The 27,835-nt window shown below is 53.1% G+C and overlaps 2 protein-coding genes across 8 annotated transcripts in view; both read left to right on the forward strand.

The window, feature by feature from the left end:
- The first annotated feature begins 246 nt into the window (after positions 1-246).
- On the forward strand, positions 247-12,270 carry KLC4 (kinesin light chain 4). Of its 7 annotated transcripts, none has more exons than XM_082639894.1 (17): positions 247-680; positions 1,060-1,109; positions 1,807-2,088; positions 3,091-3,321; positions 4,931-5,012; positions 5,620-5,830; positions 6,269-6,356; positions 7,606-7,707; positions 7,946-8,119; positions 8,434-8,533; positions 8,733-8,785; positions 8,999-9,069; positions 9,251-9,359; positions 9,956-10,096; positions 10,398-10,513; positions 10,869-10,932; positions 11,799-12,270. In XM_082639894.1, exons 3-17 carry the CDS (start codon positions 1,831-1,833, stop codon positions 11,847-11,849), a joined length of 1,851 nt encoding a protein of 616 aa, XP_082496020.1. In that variant the 5' UTR covers positions 247-680; positions 1,060-1,109; positions 1,807-1,830; the 3' UTR covers positions 11,850-12,270. The 7 variants fall into 7 exon arrangements, with proteins under 7 accessions (XP_082496020.1, XP_082496023.1, XP_082496018.1 ...); XM_082639892.1 differs by having other exon boundaries at positions 612-680; positions 1,025-1,109; XM_082639893.1 differs by having other exon boundaries at positions 660-680; positions 1,030-1,109.
- A 1,229-nt stretch (positions 12,271-13,499) lies between these two features.
- Positions 13,500-27,835, forward strand: part of PTK7 (protein tyrosine kinase 7 (inactive)) — a 61,263-nt gene continuing 46,927 nt past the window's right edge. The window contains exon 1 of the mRNA XM_082639889.1: positions 13,500-13,750. Coding sequence (XP_082496015.1) covers positions 13,672-13,750 — 79 coding nt within the window. The 5' untranslated portion in view covers positions 13,500-13,671. The remainder of the gene's footprint in view (positions 13,751-27,835) is intronic.

The raw sequence follows: 27,835 nt of genomic DNA on the forward strand, positions 1-27,835 counted from the left end.
CCCGAGACAAAGCTGGACACACATCTCTTACGCTCCCTGCTCGTGGTAGAGCCAATCCCCGGGTGGCTCTTAGGTCGCGTGACTGTGGAACAGGCTCCGCCCCTTGGAGCCGTCAAAACAATTGCCTCGAGCGGCAGCCATGATGGATTTAAAGGCGCAGTACCGGCAAGAGCGGCAGCGAGATCGACGGACTGCGGGTGAGTCTTTGAGGGTACCTCTGGGGCTGAGAGTTGAAGTCCCGCTACCTCTTTCCTGCACTCCCAGACAAATGAACAAATGAGCCTCTCCGACCGAACTTACACAACTCCAGTCAGCCTTAAAAACTCCGCCCCCCCCCCCGCGATTCTTCCCGCCCCTCGGCGTCCAGACAGAGGGACAGACGGCCTGCCCCGCCCCCTGCGCTACAGACTGACTCAGTGACCTCGGGATTGTCAGTCCCGGGCCCTCGTCCGTGACACGGACCTCGGCCGTCCACCCGCACCACCTCCCGTCACCCCTGCCCATCTCACTCTATCCCCACCCTGGGCCTCAGGGCAGGTCGACAGCCTGGGACACCTCTCCACAGCATTCCCAGGCCCGGGAGACCACCTCCCAGCGCCGCGTTTCCCTGTGATCCCGCAGCCGCTCAGCAGACTTGCCGTTCTTCCCTGCATCATCGGGCGTCTGGGAGGTACCCTAAGGTGACTCCTCTCAGAGCCTGTTAGTATGTGATCGTGATAGACACAAAACCATAGAAATGACTGGGTTAGGAGTGACCAGGTCTTCCTCTTCACCCTTTCCCAGACACGCCCCTTGCCGCAGGTCTCAGATCAAATCTCACTCCCTTCTTGGGAGAAAATAGCTCCCCAGGCTTGGGGTGGGACGTTGGCTTGGGGAAGGAGGAGGGACATTGGTAGTCTTTGAAGACCTGTAGGCAGGGGAGGGAGGGCGTTTGTCCTGGGTGGGGCTCCATGCCAGGTCCTCTGGGTGGCTGTGAAGTGGTGAGAGAAGGGGTGGGAACTCTGGGCTTCTGGACTTTGGGCAGGGCAGATCCTTCTGAGTTCCTGGCTGTTTGAACAGAGTTTCTTCTGAGCTCCTGCCTGAACACCACAACCAAGGGCTATATACAGGTAAGAAAACTTCAAAGATGAGAAACAAGGCCCTTTTGAGGAAGTAGGAAGACAGCCTGAGACCTGGGGTTTCAGGCTAGTGGGGAAAGAGGCAGAGCTGACCAGGTTTGGAGATGCTGGGCTCAGCCCCGTGGGTGATGCAACCTGAAGACTTTGAGCCTCTAGGCCCCTCTCATCTGGGTCTTGTGATGAAGGCTCCTCTCTTTTTCTTCTCCCTCTCTTTCTTGGTTTAACTTTGAAACCTATTCGTTCCCCTTTTTTGAAAACTCTGCACTATTTTCTGCATACCTCTGGTCTGCTTTAACTCCATTTTCTTTGCAGCTCTCTCAGACACCCTCTGTGTTCCCTATAGTGCTGTCTCTACACTCCTGATTCCTTTTCCTAACCCAAGCTCTCACTCCAGCTCCTTTTCTATTGTGTTCCTTAGTTCTAAATCCCTCTGCTACTTCTCAGCACCTTTGTTCTTTCTACAGTTTTTCGTTCAAGTCAATTTGTCTCCCTCTCTCTTTCCCACGACCTTAGCTTTGTGTCTAGTGTCATCACAGCCTGCCAACCCACTGGTCGCTCTCTCTCTCCAATTAAACCACAGGGTCCCCCCCTACTGGTTCTCGCCCCTTCATTTGGATCCCTCCCGCCCAAGGCGCTCAGCCACTCTTTCCAATCTTTACCCCACCTGAGCTCTGTTGTTTCTCTGTAGCCCAGGCAAGGTCCCCCAGCCAGGATGTCGGGCCTGGTATTGGGACAGCGGGATGAGCCTGCAGGGCACCGGCTCAGCCAGGAGGAGATCCTGGGGAGCACTCGTCTGGTGAGCCAAGGGCTGGAGGCCCTCCACAGTGAACACCAGGCTGTGCTGCAAAGCCTCTCCCAAACCATCGAGTGTCTGCAGCAGGGAGGCCATGAAGAAGGGCTGGTGCATGAGAAGGCCCGGCAGCTGCGCCGTTCCATGGAAAACATCGAGCTGGGGCTGAGTGAGGCCCAGGTGAGGGGGAGGAGGTGGTGCCAAGTGGCCCAGGGTAGATGGAGAAGCAGTTGTCTGATTAGGGCTTGGAGGTCACTCGGGATCCCCTTGTCCTAATAATTGCTTGCATTCATTCACCCAGTAAATATGTATTAAGCTTCTACCATGTGCTAGACACTACTCTCCTGGACACTAGAGACACATCACTGAACAAGAACAGCCATAAACCTTTGCCATCTTGGAGCTTACATTCTAGCTGGGGGAGGCAGACAATACACGAATAAATAAGTGATTCAGTATGCCACAATGATAACTGTTAAGGATAAAAGGATAAAAATAAAGCAAGGAAGGGGACTGGGGCGTATGGGGAGAGGATACAGTTTGAGATAGGGTGGTCAATAAAAGCCTCATTGAAAAGGCGCCATTTGAGCAAAGATTTGAAGATGAGGGAATGAGTCATACAGTAAACGGGGGAAGAGCATCCTAAACAGAGTGGACGGCAAGTGCAAAGGCCCCGACCTGGAGCCTTCCGGATGAGTTCACTGAGGGGCCAGTGTGGCTGCAGGACAGTGAATGAGGGCAAGCAAAATAGAAAGTGAAGTTGGAGAGGTGGTGGAGGCAGGGGACGGATCCTGTGGAACTGTAGGCCATCGTAAGGACTTGGCTTCTACTTTGAGTGAGACGGAGGCTATTGGAATGTTTTGAGTGGAGAAGTGATGTGGTTTAACGTTTTAAAAGGATCATTTGGCTGCAGGGTTGAGACCAGACTCTAGGGGAACAAGGGCAGAAACAGGGAGGCCAGTGAGGAGGCAATTCTCATAATCCAGGTGGGACTTGATGGTGGCTTGGCCCAGGGCGGTAGCTCTGGAGGTGGTGAGAAATTGGATTCAGGGTATGTTTTGAAGGTAGAGTCATCACTACCCAACCCTGCCTCCTGGCCCCTGCCAGTCTTGCCGGCTTCTCTCCCGCCTATCCTTCAACACTCCTATCCAGAGCCTGGTGCTCACAGGATTGCCCACCTAGGTGATGCTGGCTTTGGCCAACCACCTGAGCACAGTGGAATCGGAGAAACAGAAGCTGCGGGCTCAGGTCCGGCGGCTGTGCCAGGAGAACCAGTGGCTCCGGGACGAGCTGGCAGGCACCCAGCAGCGGCTGCAGCGCAGCGAACAGGCCGTGGCTCAGCTGGAGGAGGAAAAGAAGCACCTAGAGTTCCTGGGACAGCTGCGTCAGTATGACGAGGATGGGCACACCGCGGTGAGCATGTGCAGGCGAGGCTGGTTGGGGGGCGGACAGCTGGGAGTGACCACAAACGTGGGGGCAGTTGCTCCATCATCCACAAGGGCCAGCAGCCCTGCCCAGCCTGCCCCCACCTGGCAGAATTCAGGTCCTGACACCAACTCCAGAAGACAGCAAGGGAGAAACAAGGGTCACTCATTCAGTCAACATTTCATCAAATGACTACTATATGTCAGGCGCAGTGCACTCTGCTGGGGATGCAAAGTAAACAAGGCAGAGTTCCTGCTCTGACAATAATAGGTTTTTTTGGGGGGGACAGATAGGCATTTGGACAATTCCAATTCAGAACCCTGAGCTCTGCAATTAGGGAAAGCGCAGCCCCGTTGAGCAAGTCCTAAAATTTGCTCTCAAAATGTGTGGAATTTAACCCTCACTCAACAGGCATTTCTATATCTCTGTGCCTTAGGCAATGCAAGAAGATGTGTGGCAGGTAGATGTAAGGAACTACAAAAGAGAGTTTCTGCCTTCTTGAGTTTATAGTGTAGCTGTAGGAACAAGGCTTACATGTGAGAACACGTATGTGACAACACAAACAGAAAGTGCCCAGTGCTGGAGGAGCGGTTCAGTCAGTGTGGGAGGGCTCCCAAGGAGATAGGTTCCTGGGGGCTGGAATGGTCTGAAAGGTTCACAGAGGAGGTGGGAAACAGGGATGGGCAAGATTTAGGTTGGATTTTTAAAATTTGATTTTATTTATTTTTTTATTTGGTTTAGGAATTGGGATGGATTTTGGTCATCTGTGAGGGAGAGGGAGGAGCTTTCTAGACCGGTGTGTGTGTGTGTGTGAGATAGATTCATAGATAAGGTGCCAGGGCTGGAAAGGTGGTCTGACCCAGGGAAAGTGGGATGATTCGTATGGGACACACTGGTGAATCTGGGCAGGAGAGTTGAAAGTGTTTGTACAAGGCTGCAGTGCCTGGTGGGGTGAAGCATTTTTGCCTGGTGTGAAAGTAGGTTATTCAGTAAGGACTGGGCACTACATACAGAGTGAGTGGTGGCAGATGAAGGGTGTCAGGCTGAGCTAGACACTTTGGGTTCGTGTCAATAAGATAGGACACACCCCTGCCCTCAGGAGAGCCAGGACAGACATGTAATCAGTGTAAACACACAGGGATCAACACGGGACTATAATTACAAGAGTTGAGGGGGAAAGAGGTGGAGGGTGAGGGTGCTTAGGAAGGAAGGAAGCTCTCTGGATGTGAAGGAAGGGAAAGTCATGACATTTTGGCTGAAGCATCTCTTGGTTTTTTTTTGTTGTTATTTTTTGTTTTCTGGGCCGTGCCTTGCGGCATGCAGCATCTTAGTTCCCGGACCAGGGATCGAACCCGTGCCCCCTGCGTGGAAGCACGGCATCTTAAACACTGGACTGCCAGGGAGGTCCCCATCTCTCATTTTTTATGAACAAGAGAGGCCTAAGCTTGGCGGGACAGATGCTGGCCTTCCCAGGGGCAGGGACATGAACAAGGGACTTGTCCTAGGCCCCACCTGTCAATGATTTCATGGTTTAGAGGGGGCTTGAAGAGGCTACTGAGGCTATCTTGGCCCAGACATGCTGCTTCTTCCCTTCCAGGAGGAGAAGGAAGGTGATGCCTCCAAGGATTCCCTGGATGACCTCTTCCCCAATGAGGAGGAAGAGGACCCCAGCAATGGCTGTGAGTCTGCCTCTGGAGTTGGAGGGTGAAGGGGGGGCATCAGGAGGCTGGTCGCAGCTGTGGCCTACCCTGAACACAGGATGCTCACCATCCAGGAATAGGTTTTCCACTTCCTCTGGAGATGGGCCAGGGACCAGTACTTTGATCTCCTCAGCTTCCCCCTTATTCATCAACATGTATTAAGCACTTAGCCTGTGTCAGGCACTGTGCTGGGCACCAGGGAGATGAAGATGAGCACGACACAGGTCTCGCCAGTAAGGAGCTCACAGTCGAGTGGAAGAGTGACCCTGGAGGGGAAGAGCATGAGCTCCTCAAGGGAAAGGACCAGGTCTTTCTTATCTTTGTATCCCTGGCACAGCCCATGCCTCATGCTTATTGAGTAGTTTGTTGAATGAATGAATGACTGGGTGAACAAATGGGATTGTGATGGGCATGGGGCAAGGGAATAGGCAATAGAGTAGCAGTTGAGGCAGGTCTATGCAGGGAGCCTGGTGGGGGGTAGACACAGGCACGGAACAAGTCTTGGAGTGGGGTGGGGAGGGCAGACAGCAAAGGGAGAGGCAGCGTCATCTGAGGAAGTCTCCTGTCTTTTTCTGTGACGGTGTAGTGTCCCGTGGCCCGGGTGCCCAGCACAGTGGCTATGAGATCCCGGCGAGGTTGCGGACACTGCACAACTTGGTGATCCAGTATGCAGCCCAGGGTCGCTATGAGGTAGCTGTGCCACTCTGCAAGCAGGCACTGGAGGACCTGGAGCGCACGTCCGGCCGTGGCCACCCCGACGTGGCCACTATGCTCAACATCCTAGCTCTGGTGTATCGGTGAGTACGGCCTCCTCCTCGCACGAACCTGCCTCCACGTTCCCGCCTTGATTCGCCTTTGGTTCTCATTCCTCCTCTCCACAGGGAACCTCTTCTCCCTCCCACCTGGGGGCTTTCTTCTATACCAGACTCTTATTCTTTCATACCTGAGCCCCTGACCTCAGAGAATACTCATCCCTCAGGTTTTTTGCTTCTCTCATCTCTCCTCTGGGGGGGATCCCCTCCTCTTGCATCTTATGCCTTATGGCCTTCCCTGGGCATGGCAACTCTCAGCGTGTGTCAGTGAACCCCTCTCACTGCTCCCACCAGGCTTCCTGTCTCCTCATGGGGGGGCCCCAATCCCTAAATGTACCTCAGTTGTCCCAAAGGGAAGGAAGTAAGGAGATGGCTTAGGGCCGGAGTTCGGGCTAACCCCTTGCCACTTTTGTCCTCTTACAGGGACCAGAATAAGTATAAGGAAGCTGCCCTCCTGCTGAATGATGCCCTCAGCATCCGGGAGAGCACCTTGGGCCGGGACCACCCTGCTGTCAGTATTCCTTGCCCTCCTTCCCCTGTGCTCTCTCAGCTTGTTCATCTGCTTCCCTCAGCCCACTCCCTGGGGCTTCTCAGGAGGGAGGCATGAAGACTCATTTCTCCCAGGCTCTGTCTGCCGTTCCCAGTGGTTCTCAACTCTCTGAGACCCAATGACTCCTTCTTATAATGAATATTTTCCTAAAACTTAACTCGTAGATAATGTAACCAAGCTACCCGTATAATTTCCTCAAAAGTTGAATGATACCCTATTAATATAAAAGAGAAACAAGGAAAGTAATTTATAATAAAATAATATGTATAATACGTTACAGTAAAATGAAAATGCAAAACAATAACAGTTGTGTTGATGCAGCAATGCTAGAAGACATAATATAGTCTGATATAGAACGACTGAATAACTCTAGATTTAGAAGAAGTAAAACAGGTAAGTCATTCTACATAGAAGTACGTATTAGAAAAATGACAGAGCAGAAGAATTGGCGCATGCAAGATTAAAATCCAGTGTTAGAATAAGTAATAATGAACCAGATTTATTTGTCTGAGATAAGAGAGAGAGAGAGAAGTAACCTTAAGTAGGGATAGCGTGCCAAGACAAATGCTAGATTTGTCAAAGTGGAGACAATGAGAAATAAGATATTTTTGAAAATGAGCTGACTGTGGAAAAAGAATTCCCTGTGTTATGACGCATGAGAGGCAGGGATGATGTATCTCAGAAAACATAACTCCTGTCTTGATATCCCACCAAGTATCAAAGCTTACATTCAGCGTTTGAAAGTCTGGCAGGACATTCAAAAGATGCCTGAGCTGACTTTGGGAAAAGAATTCCCTGTGTTATGACGCGTGATAGGCAGGGATGATGTCTCTCAGGAAACATAACTCCTGTCTTGATATCCCACCAAGCATCAAAGCTTATATTCAGTGTTTGAAAGTCTGGCAGGACATTCAAAAGTTGCCTGAGCTGTCCCACACAGGCAGTCTGTAGCATCCTTGCCTCCCCAAAGGCCCCCAATATTTACGGCAACCAAAAAAAACCCTGCCTCCAGAAATGTCTAAAAATCTATTTAGAGGGTGATGCCACCCCCATGGAGAACCTCAGAGCCACGGGGGTCAGTACTTTCCCCTCCGCTGCCTCTGGTTCGGGTGGCAGAGTCCATTTGTCTGGGCATTGTGCAGCGTGGGGCCCTGCTGTTCAAGGTCCTTTGCAGCACGAGTTTCTGATGGGGGCGGGCCTGTCTTCCTAGGTGGCTGCCACACTCAACAATCTGGCTGTGCTCTATGGCAAGAGGGGCAAATACAAGGAGGCAGAGCCGCTGTGCCAGCGGGCCCTGGAGATTCGAGAAAAGGTGCCTGTGCCCTCTGCCTGTTCTTCCCTGTTGCGATGACCCCTCCTCCACCATCTCTCTTCTGATCTACCCTTGCCCCTCACTTCTTTTCGTCTCACCCCCCATCTCTGCCTTATTCCCTTCCCCCTGCTCCCTGCATGGGCACATGCACACACACACACACACACACATGCACATGCACACACACACAAGCACACACATAATCACGGCCATCTGTCTGTCCTTTGTACTCCTCCAGGTCCTGGGCACCAACCACCCAGATGTGGCAAAGCAGCTGAACAACCTGGCCCTGTTGTGCCAAAACCAGGGCAAGTATGAGGCTGTGGAGCGCTATTACCGGCGGGCACTGGCCATCTATGAGGGGCAGCTGGGGCCGGACAACCCTAATGTAGCCCGGACCAAGAACAACCTGGTGAGGGCAAAGGTGGTGGGAGGAGGGAAGGGGAAGCATCATAGTCTGGTACACTGACCTCATCGCCTTTGTGCCCAGCTCTGGGGCTGCCTCTGGGGCTGAGGGGTCTGTTTCCTTCCCGTGGGAAGGCAGAAGTTCCGTAGCCTCTTGGGAGTGGAGTGGAGTGGGAACACCCTGGACCCTGCAGCTAGACAAAGAGGTGTGAGGTGGATCTCTGGGGAAAGTCATAAAGATACCAAGAAGTGGAAATCCCAGGCCTGGCCAAGACCTTATCTCTACCTCTTGCTCCTGTGTTTTTGCCTTCCTGCCCCCAGGCTTCCTGTTACCTGAAACAAGGGAAGTATGCTGAGGCTGAGACACTCTACAAAGAGATCCTGACCCGTGCCCATGTGCAGGAGTTTGGGCCTGTGGATGGTGAGTGGGGAGGGCCTGGGCAGGGAGCTTCAGGGAGGAAAGGACATGCAGACCAAAGGTTGGGGGGTTGACCACAGTGGTTCCCAAGGGGGAGCCAGACCCCTTTAGTCCAGCCCTGTCGGCCTCTGGGTCCTGGCCCCCCCGTACTGTCCAGCTCCGTTCTCTAACCTCGCCACCCCATCCCATGTATCACCCCCAGACAACCACAAGCCCATCTGGATGCATGCAGAGGAGCGGGAGGAAATGAGCAAAGTGAGTGGGGAGCCCAGCCTGGGGAGCCCAAGGCTACCAGGGCCTCTGACTTACTCCTGCCCCAGCCCAGCTCCTCATTTCCCATCCAAGCACCAGCCCCAGGTGCATGGTGCCTTCCCCAGCCCAGCCTGCACCCCAGCCCTGCGCCAGCTTGTACCCCAGTGTCTCGGTACTCTCATCTCTGGCTTCACCTCCCCCTCTGTCCTCCTGCAGAGCCGGCACCGTGAGGGCAGCACGCCCTACACCGAGTATGGAGGCTGGTACAAGGCCTGCAAAGTGAGCAGGTGAGCTGCGGGTGAGCAGCCGGCTTGGCCTCCAATGCCCTCCATCCAAGCCCGGCTTCCGGCTTCCTGGACCTTCCCCTCCTTCCCTTGGACCTTCCCTCGGCCTTAGCTCTGCTCCCTCTCTCTCCTGCTTGTGTTCTGAGTCCATCTTCTTTTCCTTCCCTGGTCTCCCCTGCCACAGCCCCACAGTAAACACGACCCTGAGAAACCTCGGAGCTCTGTACAGGCGCCAGGGAAAGCTGGAGGCAGCTGAGACCCTGGAGGAATGTGCTCTGCGTTCCCGGAAACAGGTCAGAGACCAAGAGGGGAAGGAGGTCTGCAAGGTAGGGCCCTGGGGACAGGATGGAGGACCACTGAGGCTGCTTGTGACTCTCTGAAGGGTAAGAGGAGAGGCTGAGGAGGAAGACAGGACAGGCAGGTGAGACTCTTTTGTGACTGTGGTTGTTTTCTAAGTGTGTTCTTACCCCCTACCTGCCCTTTGTGGTCAGGACTCCAAGTTCAAGGTTCACTTCACTAAATGGGACTATTATGGGAAGCCCTGCCTTTTGATAATGTGAAGAATCTTCTGAGGCGGGGCACAGGCAGTGTGGGTGAGAGGGTTGTGGTTGAGGGGAGCCCTGAATCGGAGTTTCTCAAATTGAGGGTCTTGACTCAGTGGGTCCTGAAATCAATTCAGTGTGGGCCTCGGCTAAAGATCGATGTGTATCTTTATGTAGGAAAGCATTGCAAATAGAAAAGGTGAGTGTCTCCTTTCCAGTATGTGTGTACTGGGAAGTCTCAAAGAAAAATGTTTTCTTTATTGCGGCTGATGGTGAGAAAAAGTTTGGAAGCCCCATCCTGAGGAGTTCAGAAGTGGGAAGTCCCAGCTCCTTCCTTTTCCTTCCAGGGCACTGACCCTATCAGCCAGACCAAGGTGGCTGAGCTGCTTGGAGAGGGTGACAGTGGAAGGACCTCCCAGGAGGGCCTTGGGGGCAGTGTGAAATTCGAGGGAGGTGAAGATGCCTCAGTGGCTGTGGAGTGGTCAGGGGTAAGTCTGATCATCGCCCCTTCATCTCTCCTGCCTCTCCTGCTGGTGGTGGTGAGAGGCTCTGAGCCTGTAGGATGCGTGTAGGACGTGCGTGTCGGAGGGGACGTTGTCCCCATCCCAGTTCAGTTAGCCCATCCCTCTCAGGGGTCTCTTTGCAAGCCAGCTGTTGACCAGGCTCTTGTTTTCAGTCACTGGGCTTTTGGGGGGAGGGGGAGGTGTGCAGAATAAATGGCAGGAGTAGACTCAGAGGCCAGTCTGCCTGGGATCCCTTTAGCTTCTGTTCCCCATCCCTCTCTACCAGGATGGCAGCGGGGCCCTGCAGAGGAGCGGCTCTCTGGGCAAGATCCGAGATGTGCTTCGTAGAAGCAGCGAACTCCTGGTGAGGAAGCTCCAGGGGACCGAGCCCCGGCCCTCCAGGTACACACTGAGACTGAGATATGGCAGAGTAGGCAGGTGAGCCCTGGCCTCCAACTCCGCTTGGCCCCTCATCTCTGGAGGAGAAGAATCTTGGAGAGAAACGTGGAGGAGGTCACTGGGGTGGCTGTGGAGAGAGAGTGTGGGAAAAATGGGTGCCCCAGTGCGGGGACAACAGTACCTGAGCAGATGCTGGTGACTGATGAAGATAAGAGAGTGCGTGTATGTGTGCGGGGGGGGCGGGGTCAGATGGTGGGGAGGCAATGATCTGAGTGTGTGTGGTGGTGCCCAAGAGTCCCAAGCGTTAGGGCCACCCATGAGAAGAGAAGAGGCCTGGATTCTTTCTTTTCCATTGTAGCAGCAACATGAAGCGGGCGGCCTCCTTGAACTATCTGAACCAACCCAGTGCAGCACCCCTCCAGGTGAGAGCAGTGCTCGTGAGTGTATTGGTGGGTGAGAAAGAAAGGATAAGCCCAGTGGGGAGAGGGGAGAGTCATCTGGGATGAAGGCTTTGCCAGGGAATTGGAGGTGGGCAGACAGGAATCAAGCAGCTTGTTGGGGGTGGTGACCGCCAAGGGACAGTTTCGGGCCAGAGATAGTAGCAAATAAATTAATCAGGAGGGGAACAAGAATGAATGTTCTCTAAATGGGGTACTTTGGGATTATGAATAATTCAGGAATGATTTGGGGATACTAATTGCTCTCCCCCTATAGCCACCATACTCCTCACCTTGGGGACTCAGCAATAGATGAGAAGGGAAAAAGAAAAAAAAAGCATTAACTCATCTCCATTTGAGAAAACAGCAATGACTTTTTTTTTTTTTTTTTTTTTGGAGAAGAGTTCTCTGCTTTATTTTATCAGCGATGTCAGTGAGAAATTATGCAAAGGATGTATTGATGAGATTTAGTCTCTATAATGTTATCCCGAAGCACTTTTATATCATGATATTGTAGAGATCGTATAAAGACTGTACAAGTTATATAACAAGAAATGAGTCTCTGTTAAAGAAGTAGCAATGACATTTTAATGGGAAACGACCCCCTGTATCAACACATTCAAAGTATATGCCAATATTCATGTGGTTCTTCCAGGTATTTTCTCCACCAGATTGTGGCCTTCTGGGAAATCGTAGCAAAGACTAAACAAAGCCCAGAGCTTGGGGTTGAGGTTACAGGCTCCATCCTAGGTCCAGAGAGAGACTGCAGCCATGAGATGGATAAGACTCCAGGGGACAGTCTTTGGGAGGCTGAGGTCCCTGGGCTGATGGCATGCTATTGTCTATTTCAGGTCTCCCGAGGCCTCAGTGCCAGCAGTATGGACCTCTCTTCAAGCAGCTGACATTCAACCCACCCCCCCAGGTCTGCTGGGTCCCCCACACAGTCCTCACAGCATTCCCTATTGCTCCTGGCTCTTCCAGCCCCAAGGTGGGACAGTGAAGGGGGAGCGGTTAACCAGAAGATTGCTGCTGCCCTGAGGGTCTCAGCTCCCTCCTCAGGAATCCCCCTCAGGAAGGACCCTCAGGACATCCTCTCCCCACCCTGTGGTCCTCTAGAGTAGCTAGCTCTACTACTAGGGGCCCCAGAGCGGGTAAGGAGCAGGTATGCACCCCAGAGATGCAGCCTGCTGCTGGCTTTTCTGTCAGAGGGTTTGGGGCTGGCCAGCCAGCCTGCCTTGCCCTGGCCTTCTTGTTCCCTCTGCTGCCTCACTTCAGGTCCATGTATTTCACTTCACCTAAATAAAAGAACCAGGTAACCATTCAGCCACTTGAGTCCTAACTGAACAGGGTAGGAAGCAAGGGTGGTGTTGGGGCCCCTCACAGAAGGGTGAGGGGCAGTGATGGATGGGGCAATAGGAGGAATGTTGCTTCTTGGATCTCTCCTCTCTTCCTTCCCCTGTTCGTGTATCCTCTCCAGCAGGGCCTGCAGGCAGGCGTCTGGGGGATGGGGGGAGGCCCACAACCCAAGGAGAAGGTGCTGTGGACTGCGTTGTCAGGGACATGTGGCGGCCATGTGGCAGGACCCTGGAGTCCTGGCGCCACTGCTCCTGGCCTGTGAGGCCCTCTGTGGTGGCCCCTCCTCCTCCCAGCTGCTTGGGGGAAGGGAGGTCTAAGCAGGCCTGGGGGGCCCTCTGGAGCCAGAGGGGGATGAGGCACTTACTATCCATACCCTCTCGGCATATCCTGGAGGCCCAGCAGCAGCTGGGGCCCATCTTCCAAAGCTTGACTCCTCCTGACCCGCCTCCTACACCCCTTGCTGCTTTCACAACAAAGAAAGAATGTGGGGGTGGTGGCGCTGGGGGTGGGGGGCGCCTGGAACAAGGGCTGTACTGGGCCTCCCCTCAGCTGGAGACTTGGCCATGCCCTGACACAGCCCAGACTGCCTGGAGATGGACTTGGGATGAATTTGTCAGTTTAACAGCCTTCAGCCTGGTGTTCAGAGAGCCCAGTCTCTCTCTACCTTTGGGTTCAGATTGGTCCAGGGCCAAACCAGACCCTAGCCGTGCACTGGTCCTCTTCTTCTCCAGGCTGCTTCTCTCCTGGGGCTCCACAGTATCTCCAGTTTACCTTGCTTGGGGATACCAAGGACACCCTTCTGTTCTGGATCTCCCTCCGGATTTCAGGTTGCTGAGAAGTGAGCCAGAGCCCACCCTTTCCCCCCAACCCGGAGAATTTGGGGGAACTGTTGGTCACAGCCCTCAGGAAAGCCCAGAAACCACGATCTTCCCCAGGAGCCACGGAATCACAAAAGTCACTTTAGGTCCCCTGAGTCCCTGCACACTAGGTGGTAGGCACAGCATCCGTTCCCCTACCTCGCTCAGGTCCCCACACTCCCCCGGGGCTTCCTACTCTCTGTCCCCCATCCGTCTCCAGACCCCTCCCCCAAGTAGGAGCTCCTCCCCACAGCGGCGGGGAGGGGGGCGTCGAGGGGGCGTCGCGGGGCGGGGCTTGACCGCGGCGGCGGCGGAGACGGCGGCGGCGCGCGACGGCTCGGAGGTACCGGGCGCGCGCGGCTCCAGGTCGGGACGCCTCGGGCTCTGACTCCGGTTGCGGCTGCTGCAGCGGCACCCGCGCTCCGGTGTGCTCGGCCTCCTGGGCCCGCCGGGGAGCGCTGACCGCTAGCCCGCCGTGCGCCCGCCCGCCCCCTTTCCCGGGCCCGCCGGGATGGGAGCCGCTCGCGGAACCCCGAGCAGCCCTCGCCGGCTGCCTCTGCTCAGCGTCCTGCTGCTGCCGCTGCTGGGCGGTGAGTCCCGGCGAGCTGGGGGAGCGCGGGAGCCCCTAGGGCCAAAGGGGGCGCCGTGGAGGTGGGCTTGGACAACTGGAGCGGGGGAGTCACCCGGGCGTGGGGCAGGGGCTCTCTGGGCGGGGGACGAGGTCCCGGCGGCCGGGAGATGGCGAAGCCCCCGCTTACTCGGCCGGGCTCCTCTCGCCCCCGCGCCCGCGAGGACGCGTTTCCAGCCTCCCCGGAGTTTTCCCGGCCCGAGCTGAGAGTTTGCTCGGGAACTGCCGGGAGTTGCCGGCTCCCGGGCTCCAGTGGGGCGTTTCTTTGCGGGGGAGAAACGGCGCCGCCCCCCCACTTAGGGGGTGCAGCGCGGTGGCTGAGGGTGGGGGAGATGGAGTCCCCCCGGCAGGCTCAGCCTAGGTGAGGGAGGCCGGCCTGTGGCCGGATGCGGGACCGACCGGCGCGCGGGGCGCGGAGCTTTGTTACCTATGCCGGCCGGACGCTCCCGGCTTCCCTCCTCCAAGTTTCTGGGCCAGGCTGGGACCCAGACGGCCCTGCTGGTGAGGGCGGAAGAAGGGAAAGAAGAGTGAGGGTCCGTCCCATCTCCTCCAGCTCCCGGCCCGAGCCCTGAGCCCACTCCCTCCCAGGGTCGGATCTGGGAGCTGAGAGTCCCAGGCTGTCTCGGTGACTCATGTGTGAAGGCCGCTGCCAAAATCGGGCATGGCCGGCCTGCAAAGGTGCGGACGGGGTTGGTTCTGCTCCTTCCTGGATTTCCATCCTCTCTCTCCCCAGCAAGGAAAGAAAATCTCTCTTTCTACGGGCAGAAAGGCAAAAAGAGTTCATTCTGCCTTCTTGGAGGGCCTCAGCATTTTGATGAGGGTGTGGCCCCTATCTCTAGGGCAGACTGGACCCGAACCCTCCCCTCGCTTTATTTCCTGGCTTGGTCACACCTGAGAGTCACCACCGAGGTGTTGAAGTGCTTTAGAGGAAAGCGCCAAGGTACCCGCACACCCGAAACACTCTGGACTGGAAGTATGCCCCTCGCACCCCGTACCCCCTTCCAAAACCCACGATCTTTGGTGATGTTCCTGGCAGCAGCCCTCTCTGGGGGAACTCTGCCCAAGAGACCTGGTGCGAGCTTATCACTTTCCTCCTCTTTTGAAGAGTGGCCGTGGGGAGGGTGGGGAGAGTTGCCTTTTCTGACATCTCCCTGGCCTGCCAGCTGTTGAGGGGTTTGGTGCTGATGGAATGGAACATCTCCCACACCCCTAGCTGTAAAAGGAGAGGTAATTGTAACCCAGGACCGAGAGGTAAGAACAAGTTCCCCGGATTCGGAGGAGGTGTTTCTGGAGCTGCCCTGTGTTCCTTCTGATGTGTGGGGTGGTAATGCTCACGGCAGAACCCACATCTGCTCCCGGAGGAAGTATGGAAGATTTTTGCACAGCCAGCATAGGGGGCCCAGCCATATGGGCCGGTAGTCCAAGCTCACAGGCTTCCTAGGTCTGCAGGCTGTTTGGGTTTTGGTGTGTGGGGTGCCAGATATGTCTGCCTTCACTGCTGATGTTTAGAGTTCTGGGGAAGATTCTGGTGGAGACGGGGCTCTTGTTCAACAAATGCTAAATTCCTAAATTCCTTCCATGAGAAGACGACTCTGATGTTAAGCGATGTTAATCCGGTGACTGGTGTTTAGCGAAGGGGTGGGTTCTGGTGGGGGGAGTTAGGGCAGGCTGAGGGCTGGGGACTGGAGGCCTGGAATCTCCTCTGGGGGTGGGGAGATGTCTTGTGCTCAACAAAGGAACATTTTAATGAGAGCCTTAAATCAGTTCCATCAAATGTGTCTTAGTGTGGAACCTGCCCATGCGCTGTAAACAGTTTCAGTCGAGGCTGAGGCGCTTGCTGTCTGTCTCCTGGTGAAATCCGGGGGCTCAACCCACCCCAGGATGGCATGACTTCAGGGGGCAATGATTTTTCAATAGATAACAGTAGATGTTTCCATCTCATTGTGTAATTAACTGGATTTGTAGTGAGACCCCGCTGCTAATAAGGCAGGAGTAGGGGACCTAGGCTGGCTAGGTTTGTGGATTAGGCCATTTTGAAGTTTGGGTAATTATGCTGTAAATGGCTGAGGAACTTTCCGAACTTTGAGATCCCCGTTGTGATAAACATGGTGGAGGAGGAGGAGAGGGCTTGACGTTTGAAACCTGGGATTCTTCGCCTCACGGCTGGAATGGTTGGTTGGGGTCACTACCCATCCCTCTTCCCACCCCCGTCTCTGGGTTCTTTCCTCCAGGATCTTGTTTCTTTGGGGAAATTGAATTGTCACGTCCTGAGATGGCTTCTGCAGCCTGTAATTCAGCCCTTTTATCAGTGATGGGCTTTCTCAGATGTTGGGAAGTATGGCGGGAGGGCTAGAGTAATTTCTGCTCATCACTTGCCAAAGGATCTAGTCAGACTCCTGGCGTTCAGAGCAGGGCTGAGTGGTGGAGAGAGCCCAGGCCATCGGGATGAAGTGTTTGCCAAAACAGCAACTCAAGGTTCTTTGACAGGCCCTGTGGCCCTGGCAGATTTCTTCACCTCACAGTTTGCCTCCTCTGTAAAGGGACTTACTTCCTGGAGTTGTGCTGAGGATTAAATGTAACGAAGTATATAAAGGGCCCCTTTCTTGTTCTTCCCTCTCTGGTGGTGTGCTGCCAGCATTACCTTTCCAGCTTTACAGTCACCTCCGACAATAAACATGTTCCATTCACTGGAACCCTCCATTCCAGCCCAACTAGTCTCTTTCCCATCCCCTAAAACATACGGGGTTTTGCAGGCCTTTCTTTTCTCTCTGGCCGGTCTCCTGGTATGTGCCGCCTTCCCCATCTCTTTTGTCCAGCCCCACCTCCACTTCCTTCCTGAAGCTGTCCCATCTCTCCTACCAGAAGGTGGATGCCTGGAGAACCTCTGGACTCTTAGGCTATCTTCCATATTTTTGCCCCACTTGGGTTTTAACTTACTGAAGGGATTTAACTTACTGTAGAATTCATTATGGTGGTATCTTATTTATAGTAGATCCTTATCTAGGTTTCTTAAAAAGTGAATGAAGCATTTGGGTACAGGGCAGAGTGACCAGTGGCAAAGGTAAACAGCCCCTGTGCCTGCTAGGCAGTGGGGGGGGTCTTTTGTGCCCTTTCCCACTTCTCTGGGTTGGGGTTGCCTGTCCCCTCTCCTTGTGCCTGTTCTACTGCGACCCAGTCAAGGGACCCGATCTTCCTTCCCTGTCTCTGGGCTGTCTGTTCTCTGCGGCGGTTTTCTGAGTTTTGATGTGGCAGGGCTTCTGGCTTTCTCTAAGAGTGCTGGGCATGGGCATCCACCTCTGCATATGGAGCTGACCTGCCTGGAAAGGCCACAGCTTAACCACCATGAGCTATATAGGGGCCTAGATTATCTACAACTTTGCCACTCAGAACAAGGGCCAGGGACTTCCCTGATGGCGCAGTGGTTAAGAATCCGCCTGCCAGTGCAGGAGACACAGGTTTGAGCCCTGCTCCGGGAAGATACCACATGCCGCGGAGCAACTAAGCCCGTGCGCCACAACTACTGAGCCTGTGCTCTAGAGCCTGCAGCCACAACTACTGAGCCCGCGTGCTTAGAACCCGTGCTCAGCAACCAGAGAAGCCACTGCAATGAGAAGCCCGCGCACCGCAACGAAGAGTAGCCCCCGCTCACCGCAACTAGAGAAAGCCCGCGCAGCAACGAAGACCCAACGCAGCCCAAAATAAATATAAAATAAATAAATAAATTTATTTAAACAACAACAACAATAAAAAAAAAAACCAAGGGCCAAAGACCAGCATCATCAGCTTTCCCTGAGAGCATGAATCGGAGTTCCAGACTGCATTTTAACAAGCTCCCCAGGTGACTGCACCCAAGGTTTCAGAAGTCCTGCTCTAAGCATCCTTCCTTATATAGAAACTCGAGGTACAGAGCTTTCCCGTTGCAGCCGTACGAATGAGGAACCCTAGATCTTGCACAGTATTTGAAGACTTAGCTTAAATAACTTTTAGTTCGTGTGAACTCTCCGCTGTGATATTATACACTTAAAAATGACCTCACTTTGGGTTGAATTTGAATTAGATGTTGTCAGGAAACTTGTCCATTAAAGGTGTGACTCCAGAGGACTTGCAACACTAAGGGTGGAGCTCTGTTCCTCTGGGAGCCTTAGCTTTTCCTGGAGGAGCGTGTGTCTCAATTTATAAAGAGAGCCAGTGGAGAACTTGGATTTGTCAGGAAGAAGTTTGGTCTGTGGACGACTTTTCAGGAATACGTTTGGTTCATAAAGGGAGGCAGTGTCTCCACTGGGCTGTAACAGTTGTAATTGTTAAAGTTTTGGAGGATTTCATATTTTGGAGTGGGGCGGGTTTGGGTGAGCTGCGTGTTTTTGAGCCAGTACAGCTTCTGTGAGACTCATCTGGGAGGGAGGGTGGCCGGTTCAAACTCTAATATTTGAGCCAAGAGCAGTGTGGGACCAGGGATTCAGTCTTTGGTGTGTTCCTGATGGAGGAAAGGGTCATTAAACCGGGCTGGGTATCCTTGGCCTGCGTCCCTTAGCCTCCCTCGGCTCTCCCTAACCTCAGTACATGCCTCTCTGCTCTGTTGCCCGGCAGAGCCACGTGGTGGGAACACGGTTGCTGGCGCGGGCTCTGGCCTTGCCCGCGGGCTGCCAGCCTGCCTCTCTCCTTGAGTCCTGCGCTGCCCCCCACCCCCCAGCTGTCTGGTCCTTTGTCCCGAGGGTATGGGGGTTCTGCCATGTGGCTGAGGTAGGGTCCCGCGTTGGGGTTCTTGGCTTCACTGCTCAGTGCGCATTCAGCCCCGCCGAGCCCCCTGGCGCTTTGGTGGAGCTGGCACAGGAGCTGCTACAGCTAATCAGTGGTTTGAGGAAGCCCTCTGTAGTCTGTCACTTTTTCCATCCTCTTTTCTTCTCTGAGTTCAGGCCACTTCCCTCCCAGTAATGCTACACAGCAGCAGTGGGGCAGGGAGGAAGCTGTGCTGGAAGGGCTGACCTATGCGGGCGCCTTCCCCCTCTCGCAGCTTGGTTTGGGGTCCCGGAGCTCTCGTGTCCCTGTGTGCATTAACTGAGTGAACGCACAGGTGAGTGGAATGCAATCTACCGGCTGTCCTGCAGATCCTACGTTCCCTGCCAGAAACTTAGACCCTGATGTGCAGGACATGAACTGGCTGGCTTAGGTGTGTATGTAACTTCTGATAACTGGGTCCTGAGTCTTTGGGGTAGGGTTTGTGAGTCACACGTTAAGAAGACGTGGATTTGTGTTTCTCAAATACGTGGTCCAGAGACAATTGGGGAATATAGTGGGAGGGCAGGTAGCCAGAGGTACTGGTTAAAATTTGAGTCACCTGAGCCTTAACTGCAGGTCTGCCCATCAGAATCGTTGGGGGAGGAGCCAGAACGTGTAGTTTATTTTCCCATTTGTTAGATTACATTGTATTGTTTGAATAGCCAATCCTGTCACATAGTTCAAGTCTCAAAAGGAAACTGCATTTTAAAAGAGCTTCCCAGGAGATTCCTATCTACTCTCAAGTTTGAGAACCACTGTGTAGCCATAAGGAGAATTTGTCTGTCTAAAGTGGCGGTGTGGTGATGAGAAAGAGGTATTAATGCTGAGGGGTTTAGGATGGGCTCAATTCAAAGCTTTTGGGTGTCTTCTTTGGGTGAAGCTGTTTCAGGTGGCGCAGGAGGCGGGAAGGCGACAAGATGATGAGAATCAGATGAAGTATAATGGGAGGCAACACTTGGTAAAGTGCTAAATAGATGGAATAACATTCCAGAATGTGTAGGAAGGTGAGTCCATGATGCAGGAGCAACTGGGGGCAGTGGGAGGGCTTCAGAGAGGAGAAAGGATTGACTTTGCTAGTAGCTGTAGTCTGTGGTGACGGATCAGAATGATGGAAAGGCATTGGATCAAGAGTCTGAAAACTTGGGTGGTTCTCTGCTGATACCACACAGGATAAAGGAAGAGAAGTGACATCTATTGGCTCACTGCTGCTGGTTACACGACCCTGACCTGGTTAATTAACTTTCCGAGCCTCAGTTTCCTCATCTGCAAAATGCAAATGATGCTGACTCCTGCCTTGCCCGCCTCTGGGAAGTTAGGGTGTAGCAGTCGCAGCTGTGAAGGTGGTTGACCCGGGGAAGCAGCCCCTCTGGTCAGCCCTGCTCTCTCTTCCCAGAGACGGTCCTGACCTTCTGTCTCCCTTTAAGGTGTCAGCCTTTTGTTCCAGTCCCGTCTTTCTAAATGGTTTGTGAGGGCTCAACTTGGTCACTCTTGACCTATAGCTTTAGAAAAGGTTTTCTCATTCTAAAGCACAGATTTTCTAAACGGGTCTCAGTATTCCAACAGCAGCTCGGAAAGGTGGGCACAGCCACTTCGCGTTTCCTGGTAGGAACTCTTCCTCCCTCTATCCCGGTGGCAGATTCTCCCCAGGGTGATGAATGCTGGTTCAGGACCACCTCCCTCAGCCTGCTGAGGTGCTTCCAGGGAGTGAGTAGGAAAGTGAGCTTCTTGCAGCCGAGGCGGACTTTTATAATACCCAGGGGAGGGTGTTTATCATCACAGGATGGCTGTGGGGGTCTCCCCCGTCAGTTACTCTGTATAACGTGCAGGAACTCCTCCTATGAGAACCATGGGGAGGTTCCCGAGGTGCGGTGTGGTCTCCCTATGAGGGGGTTAAGGTGGCCAGAGTGGGGGCTGGCATGCACCGCTTCTCCTCCAGGAGACACAGTGACTCTTTTGTCCCCTTCTTGGGTTGGTGGTGGTGGTGGTGGGGGCAACGAGGAGAATGCTTGTCTGCTCTTGGGACTTCTGGGATGTCCTAGCGGCTAGCTCATAAGGTGCCTTTGTGCAAATTAGAAATAGGCACCCTTCCTCCAAGTGACTGCAGCCCTGCATGAGGACACAGGGCTTTGGCTAGTGGAGCACAGGCAGTATTTCAATAGTACCCCCTTGGCCGGGCATTTGAGCAGTGCACAACCTGTACGGTCGTACATGGCTGTGCCATTGGAATGAGAGCCTTGCAGCTAGTTGCTCTTTGCTTCCCAGTTCGTAGGCCAAGATGATTTTGGCGACCTCTATTCTAATAATATGTTTCATAGGAACCCTTTTCACTACTGTTCTCCTGCCTCCTGTGGTGGGGGCGTGGGGCACTACTGCTCATAACATACACTAGGAGAAGCCTGGGAGGCTGGGCCCCCAGTGCTGTACCCATTCCACAGTATATGTCTGTGGCTGCTGAGGTCTCGGCCTGTTTCTGGGCTCCTTTCCCCGCCAGAGGATTTTGCTGCCTTGCAGAATCAGGCTTCTAGCCTGATGTGATCACTGATGTAGAAGGCTGTCTGTCTTCAGGGAAGAAATGCTGCTCAGAGTTTATTTCCCATTTCATTAAGGAGCTTCATGCTTACCTGTCTCCTGTGTCCTCTCTCCCTTGGGGCCCCCGGGGCCTCCCACAGCCCCAGGTAAAGTGTGTGGGCATTCCTGATTCAGAGGAATTCCTGCAGTAGAAGTGGTGTCACTTCAGTGGAAAGGATGGGTCCTAGGTCTTGCTGGACTTTAGTTCTGGGTACCCTACGGGTGTTCCTCCCTCTTAGCCTGAGGAGACATTGTGAGGAGCACCGGGTTGGGACTTGGGAGATGTGGACCCTGCTTCCACATTTGCCCCAGATTGCTCGTGTGACCTTGGGCAAATCCCACCTACCTCTCGGGCCTCAACTTGAGAAGCCCTTGGAGGACCTTGCCTGTGGTGACCGTTGAGGCCAGCGCAGCCTTACCATCCACAACCCCCAACTGTGCTTCTGCCACACGTTGTAAGGTTGTCCCCCTCGCCCTCAATGTTGGGAGAGCACTTGCATCTGAGGACTGCGTTTTATTCTGGAGTGTCTAGTGCATGGGCACAGATGCGTCTGGACTCGATCAGCTGGAATTAGGGTGTCTTTCCCTGGGTGCCAAAGGGAATGAAAGGTTTGGAGAGTTTGGGGAGGGAGTTCTTATGAGAAAAAAAACACACGAGAGTTTTTATCTGAGTATGGGAAAGCAGCCATCTTTACCTGGTTCGTTTCAGTCTCAGTATTTGAGGAACCAGTGTCCGGGTGGGGAACCCCTTTTCTTCTCTTGCACAGAAGGAGGACAACTGGAGGGAGGCTTGGAGTTGGGAAGAGGGGTTGGGTGTGCTTTGGGAGAGCCTCGTCCGTGATGACCGACAGCTGTACTCAGCTCTGCAGTTTACAGAATGCTTTCACTCGCACTGACTTTCCATCCTATCAAGAAGCCACAGAGGCAGGATGCGGGTGGTTGGGTTTTGTTTGTTTGTTTCTGGAGGAGTGGGGGTGGGAGGCATTTGACAGGTAAAGAAACTGAGGCACAAAATACGATCCGCTCAGGACTGCAGAGCTGGTAAGTAATAGAGCCGTTTCCGTGCTCTCATATGTCCTTGTATGTATGTCATCACTAGAGTCTATGAAATGTTGCACACACGCCTTGGAACCAGGTGACTATTGGGGAGTGGATTTTGCAGCCGAGATAACTCTCTGGGTGGGCTTAGAGGCAATCCTGCTAGAGTCAGAGGGAGTGTGTCCATAACTTAAACCTGGAGAGATCTTTTGGGACACAGCATTCAGGATTGCTCATTTTTCTCCCCCCACCTTTTGGTTACAACAGTCAGGTTAAAGTTTTCAATGGCCCATTCAGAGGTTTGTATACGTCTTAAAGTTTTTAGTGTTATGATCAGACTATATGTAATCTAGAAGTCCAGAACACTGTGCCTGCATCCCCAAGATTGGAGCTTTTCTCATGAACCCATGAGTCCTGAGTCTCTTCCGCCTGGTGCTCCTGGAAGGTCATGAGCAGTTACAGGCCCGGGCTTGCAGGTGTGCTGCCGCATTCCAGACCGGTGTGCCTGCTGAGAGTTGCATACTGGGTTATGCTGCGGTGGAGACCACGTAGGTGGTAACAGAATCATCTCTGCTCTCAGTTTACCTCCTCTGATGTCTTTTGTACAGATAGATGTGCCCGTGCCCTGGCACATAGTAGGGGCATGATGGATGTAGGTTTCCTTCCATTTCTGACTTTGGAGGCAAGTCTTAATTCTCAGGAGGTTTCAGAAGAGGTTGAACAATGACCTCGACATCCTGAGAGACGTAAGTTCTTTGGTGCCAGGTGTATCTCCCTTTGGCTCAGCCATTGACCGCGCTTGGCAATCCTGCTAAGTTTGTTCTTCCGCTTCTGAAGTTCTCAGGCTGCAACACGGGAACTTACGCTCTATCATGGAGGGTGCAAAGCAACACTTCAGTGTTCTGATTCTTTTGTAGCTCATCTATTAAAAAAACACACAAAGATGAGCTGTTTCCCAGCTGGGAGAAGAAAGAGTAGGCTCCTTCAGGCTGGCAGTTCCATTGAGAGGTGGTGTGGTAGGATGGCATTTGTGATCCCAAGTTCACTTCCAGCCACCTGAATAACAAAACAAATCACAGACAAAGAAAACGGTTGTCTTGCAGTCTTGGGGGTGGGTGGGCGGGGAAAGGAAATGCTGTTGGTCTTGGAGCTGCAGCTACAAAGAGCAAATCATTCTGTTTGGTTAATTTAGCAGATTAAACCAATTGTTAAACTGACCAATTTAAAAAATGCCCAACTTGCCAGCAGTTTTGCAGCTTGTGATCTGGGCTCCTCCTCTACCCTAGGGGTTCGGGCCTCCTGCAGGAGGAGCTTGGAGGGGAGGGGGGAATGCGGTGCCTTGGAACAAGCCCTGGGGGCCTGGAGGAGGATCTCTGTCTTTTCTTTACCACCACCACCCCCCCCCCCCCGCACCAAAAAAAACCTCCTTAAAACAAAAGGCTTTTATTTAGTAAACACCCGCATGGCACCCAGCCCAATGCAGTGTCCAGAGTTGCTTGGTGCCGCAAGGGGGATGGGTGGGGGATTTGCCTCTTTATTTCTGTGTAAGAGGTTGGGGTGTTGTCAGCTGCTTCTCAGCCTTCGTGCCTTCCCTTACTCTCTTCGCCTTTGTTTCGAGGGCCTCTTGAAGATGGTCCGAGAGGTCCGCTCAGCTGGCCTGCTCTGTCTCCGGTGAGTCTCTACTTGAGCCTCCCCATGAGACTCACTTTCCCAGGCACCCCGAATCTGCCACTGGCGACCCAGGAAGGGGGCAGGAGAGCCTGGGCCCAGCCAGGCCTGGGCTTGGGTGGCACCTCCCTCGGTCCCCTTCCCACTCGGCCGGGATCAAAGCAGCCTCCTCAGGGAGCAGGGAAATGCCTCTCCCAATAGCCCCACCAGTGAGTAAACAGCCAGGGCCTCTTGCAGCTTTTGAAGCGCGGTGCTTCGGCCCAGAGGAATGCAGAACATTTCATTTTAGGAGTGGACTTAGGTTTCCAGCGCTCTTGGTATTTGCAAATTTGAAACAAATGCCCTCATTTAGCAGCAGGCAGGCTGGGCAGTAAACCGGGGCTGTTTAAGGGTGTTTATGACGGTCACAGGTATTTGTGGGAAGAGGAACCCCAGCAGGTTTGGGAGAGGACAGAGGGTTTATGGTGAGGTGGGTTGTACAAAGTCCCCAGCCAGGTCTCCGGTGGAGGGTTGTTGTTAGGTGGGCTTTGCCATAAAAAGCATTGCTGCCTCCTGCCCCCCAGGAAGTATCTCCTTCTGGCAGACAAAGGGGTTTGGGATGGTGTTTAATCCCCAGGGTTGATGCTCAGGGCCTTGCCCCTCTCACTTGGCTGCCAAAGTATCAGATTTCCAATGAACCCTTCCTTCTCCCACTCCCAGAGCTTGAAAGGCTCATTAAATGTGCTTTATGTATAACAAGTTGGCTGAGAGCTTCCCCCCTTCATTTCCAGCCAGTTTTGTGAGGAAGGAGCTAGGGAAACCTGTTTTCCTTTTGTTGTTTTTGGAAGTAGGATCTGTGAAGGTGCAATTGCAAAAAGACCCTAATTTCAGGAATCAGCAGGCAAGTGTTGTTTGCCCTTGAAGGGGCGGGGCAGCTTAACCAAGGCTGGTCTGTCTGAGGCCTGGCTGCCCCGCGCCGGCCCCCATGCCCCCAACCCCGGAAATTCAGAAATCTGTTCAGGAACTGAGTTCTGGCTTTGCAGCTTGCTCCCCGGGAGACCTTAGTTCACTTTGCCTCTCTGAGCCTCAGTTTCTTCTTTTGTAAGATGGGGATGGTAATACCCATCCCATTAGAGGTCGCGTGAGAATTAAATGAGCTAGTACCGTATTTCACGAACTCTAAGATGCTCTCTCTCCCCCTCCCCAGTTTCACTTCTTTGGTTGTGAGATAATTATGTAATGTTGTGTCTTAGTTTAACTGGTACCATTTCCTTTTGCTGGAACATAAATAATGGTGCATCTTAAAATCAGTGACATCTTTGAAATTCAGTGTATGCAAAGGACTTCGTCTGTCCTATTGTGAATACTTGATAAAAGGTAGTTAGAATGTGATTTAGTTACAGACCTGTTTTTGCTTCCTATCTATTAGTAACTTCCAATAGAAGCTGTCTTCCTTTTAGTCTGGCACATAAATAACAAAGGATGTTTAAGGCAGATGGCCTCATGCTAGGTAATGTGGGAGGGGAGGTCGGGGAACTTCTAAATCCTTAAAAAGCAAGCGATATCCAGAAGAGGAGGTAGCTGTCCCTAAGAGGGCAAACAGTCTCTTGTGGAAAGAAAATACCTCTCTTATGGTAGAGTCTCCAGTTATTTATTTATTTATTTAGCCACACCACCTGGCATACGAGATCCCAGTTCCCCAACCAGGGATTGAACCTGGGCCCCAGCGGGGAATTCCCCTAGGGTCTCCATTTTAAAAGGCTAAGTTGAGGGACTTCCCTGGTGGTCCAGTGGGTAAGACTCCATGCTCCCAGTGCAGGGGGCCCGGGTTCCATCCCTGGTCGAGGAATAGATCCTTCATGCTGCAACTAAAAAAAAAAAAAAAAAAAAAAAAGATCCCGCATGCTGCAGCTAAGACCCAACACAGCCAAATAAATAAATAAATTAAATATTTAAAAAAATTAAAAAGGCTGAGCGGGGAATTCCCTGGCGGTCCAGTGGTTAGGACTTGCTGCTTTTACTGCTGGCGCCAGGGTTTGATCCCTGGTCAGGGAACTAAGATCCCACAAGCCATGCGGCCAAAAAAAAAAAAAGGACATAAAAAGGCTGAGCTATTCCAGGGGGAGACTGGAGACTCACTCCAGGAATGGATTGTCTGGTAGGCAAACTGAGACAGAACCAGAAGAGGGTAATGAACAAGGCAGGGACACAGAGAAGCACCAAAGAGGGGAGACACAGTAAATGCCAGGTGCTCAGAGGGTGAAGACCTGAGGGTGGCATGCGGGAGACCCCCAGGGGGTGGTAGCATGGGCTTCCACTCACAGCAGCACCGTTGCGTGGGGTTGATCTGAGCTTTCTGGAGACAGCTGGTGCTAATCATTCTGCTTGGTGCTACCTGAGCATTGGCTGGGTGGTGCGGTTCCCCCTCAGGACACAAGTGGCCCAAAGGCTGGGGAGTTCTTCCTTTGCTTGAGTTTTGGTCCATCTGATGGTGGGATGGATTGGCTGTCAGGTTGGGATTTGGATGGCACATGAGAAGACAAAAATATGTCCCTTTTGTATGTGTCAGTGGATATCGAGAGCAAAGCTTTTTTTCTTTTTTAGTGGATTGCTGTGTAGATATGTGTTTTAGGCACCTCACCTTACAGGAGTTTCAGAATGCATTCTTTCTGTGTGGTTGCCCAAAACTTTAACCCTTGGTAGGTGTGCCCAGCTAGGAAAGGGGCTGATTAAGGGCTCGCCTGGAGGGCAAGAGCTCAGAAGTCCCAGGGTCTAGAGACCCAGCCCCTCCAGGGAGTCAATGCTCTGCTTTACTTCCTTTGGGAACGTTTTGAAGGAGGATAAAGCGTTGCAGATGCTGTGCCTTGAACAATCAGGAAGAAGGGCATTGAGGTTAAGAAAATTCCAGGGCTCTTTTCAGGGCGTTTCTGATGATATAAAAATGTATTTTGGGGGCTTCCCTGGTGGCGCAGTGGTTGTGAATCTGCCTGCCGATGCAGGGGACACGGGTTCGAGCCCTGGTCTGGGAAGATCCCACATGCCGCGGAGCAACTGGACCCGTGAGCCACAACTACTGAGCCTGTGCATCTAGAGCCTGTGCTCCACAACGAGAGGGCGCGATAGTGAGAGGCCCGCGCACCGCGATGAAGGGTGGCCCCCACTCGCCGCAACTAGAGAAAGCCCTTGCACAGAAACGAAGACCCAACACAGCTAAAAATAAATAAATAAATGTATTAAAAAAAATGTATTTTGATAAAACTCTGAAACTTCTGGGGAAGCTGATCTTCCTGTCGCCTGTCCTGGGAGGCAGGGGTTCTTTTCAAACCAGGTCAACAAATTCTTTGAAGCCCTTTTTGTATCTCAAGCACCCAGAGTACTACCCGCGGGCCCTCCATTGTCCTGAGCGTAACTAGTTGTCCAGTTTGAGAAGCCTTGAGAGGACTTGCCTGGACCTCCGTGGGGCTCCTGCCAGCTGCTGGCCTTGAGGGTGACGGCTGTAGCAGCTGAATTAACAGCCGTCTGTTCTGGGCCAGGCCACTGCCTCAGCCTTGGGGAGAGGTGTTGATCAGGCTGATGGGGCAACAAATCCCCCTGAGCCCCAGGTTGGAAGTACATTAGTTAAACGTTGCTCTTAGACTCCTGACAAATTGCTTTCAGTTTTTGCTGCCAAAAGAGAACTCTGAAAACAGGGTGTAAATTGGGTTATTGACACTGTCTCTGTTTTTGTTGCTTCCATGAGGTTGGTGGAGGAGGGTGCCAGTCCAAGGGAGCTTTTCAGGTTCCTCTGGTACCTGACATCAGGTGAAGAGGAGGAGGGGGTGGGCATGTGGGGTGAAGTGCCCTTGAATGCAGGAAGTGCGGTGACTGGACAGGCCTTTGAGGTGCCTGGGACCAGCCTCTTTCATTAGATCAAAGAAATACCTTTTGTTTTTCTGCTCACACTTTCCTCTGCCCTGGAGCCAGAGTCGTAAAGAGGTGGAGTTGTGAGGGTCTGCATCTGGTAGTTGGGGTGGTAGGT

The sequence above is a fragment of the Mesoplodon mirus genome (assembly GCF_964341445.2).
Source record: "Mesoplodon mirus genome assembly, chromosome: 12".
NCBI lineage: Eukaryota > Metazoa > Chordata > Mammalia > Artiodactyla > Ziphiidae > Mesoplodon > Mesoplodon mirus.

Bases quoted from the DNA above. Each gene is read 5' to 3' on its own strand.
- KLC4 (XM_082639894.1), top strand. From the start codon at position 1,831: ATGTCGGGCCTGGTATTGGGACAGCGGGATGAGCCTGCAGGGCACCGG. The intron at 2,089-3,090 runs GTGAGGGGGAGG...TTGCCCACCTAG, and splicing joins TGGGGCTGAGTGAGGCCCAG to GTGATGCTGGCTTTGGCCAA. The intron at 8,786-8,998 runs GTGAGTGGGGAG...GTCCTCCTGCAG, and splicing joins AGCGGGAGGAAATGAGCAAA to AGCCGGCACCGTGAGGGCAG.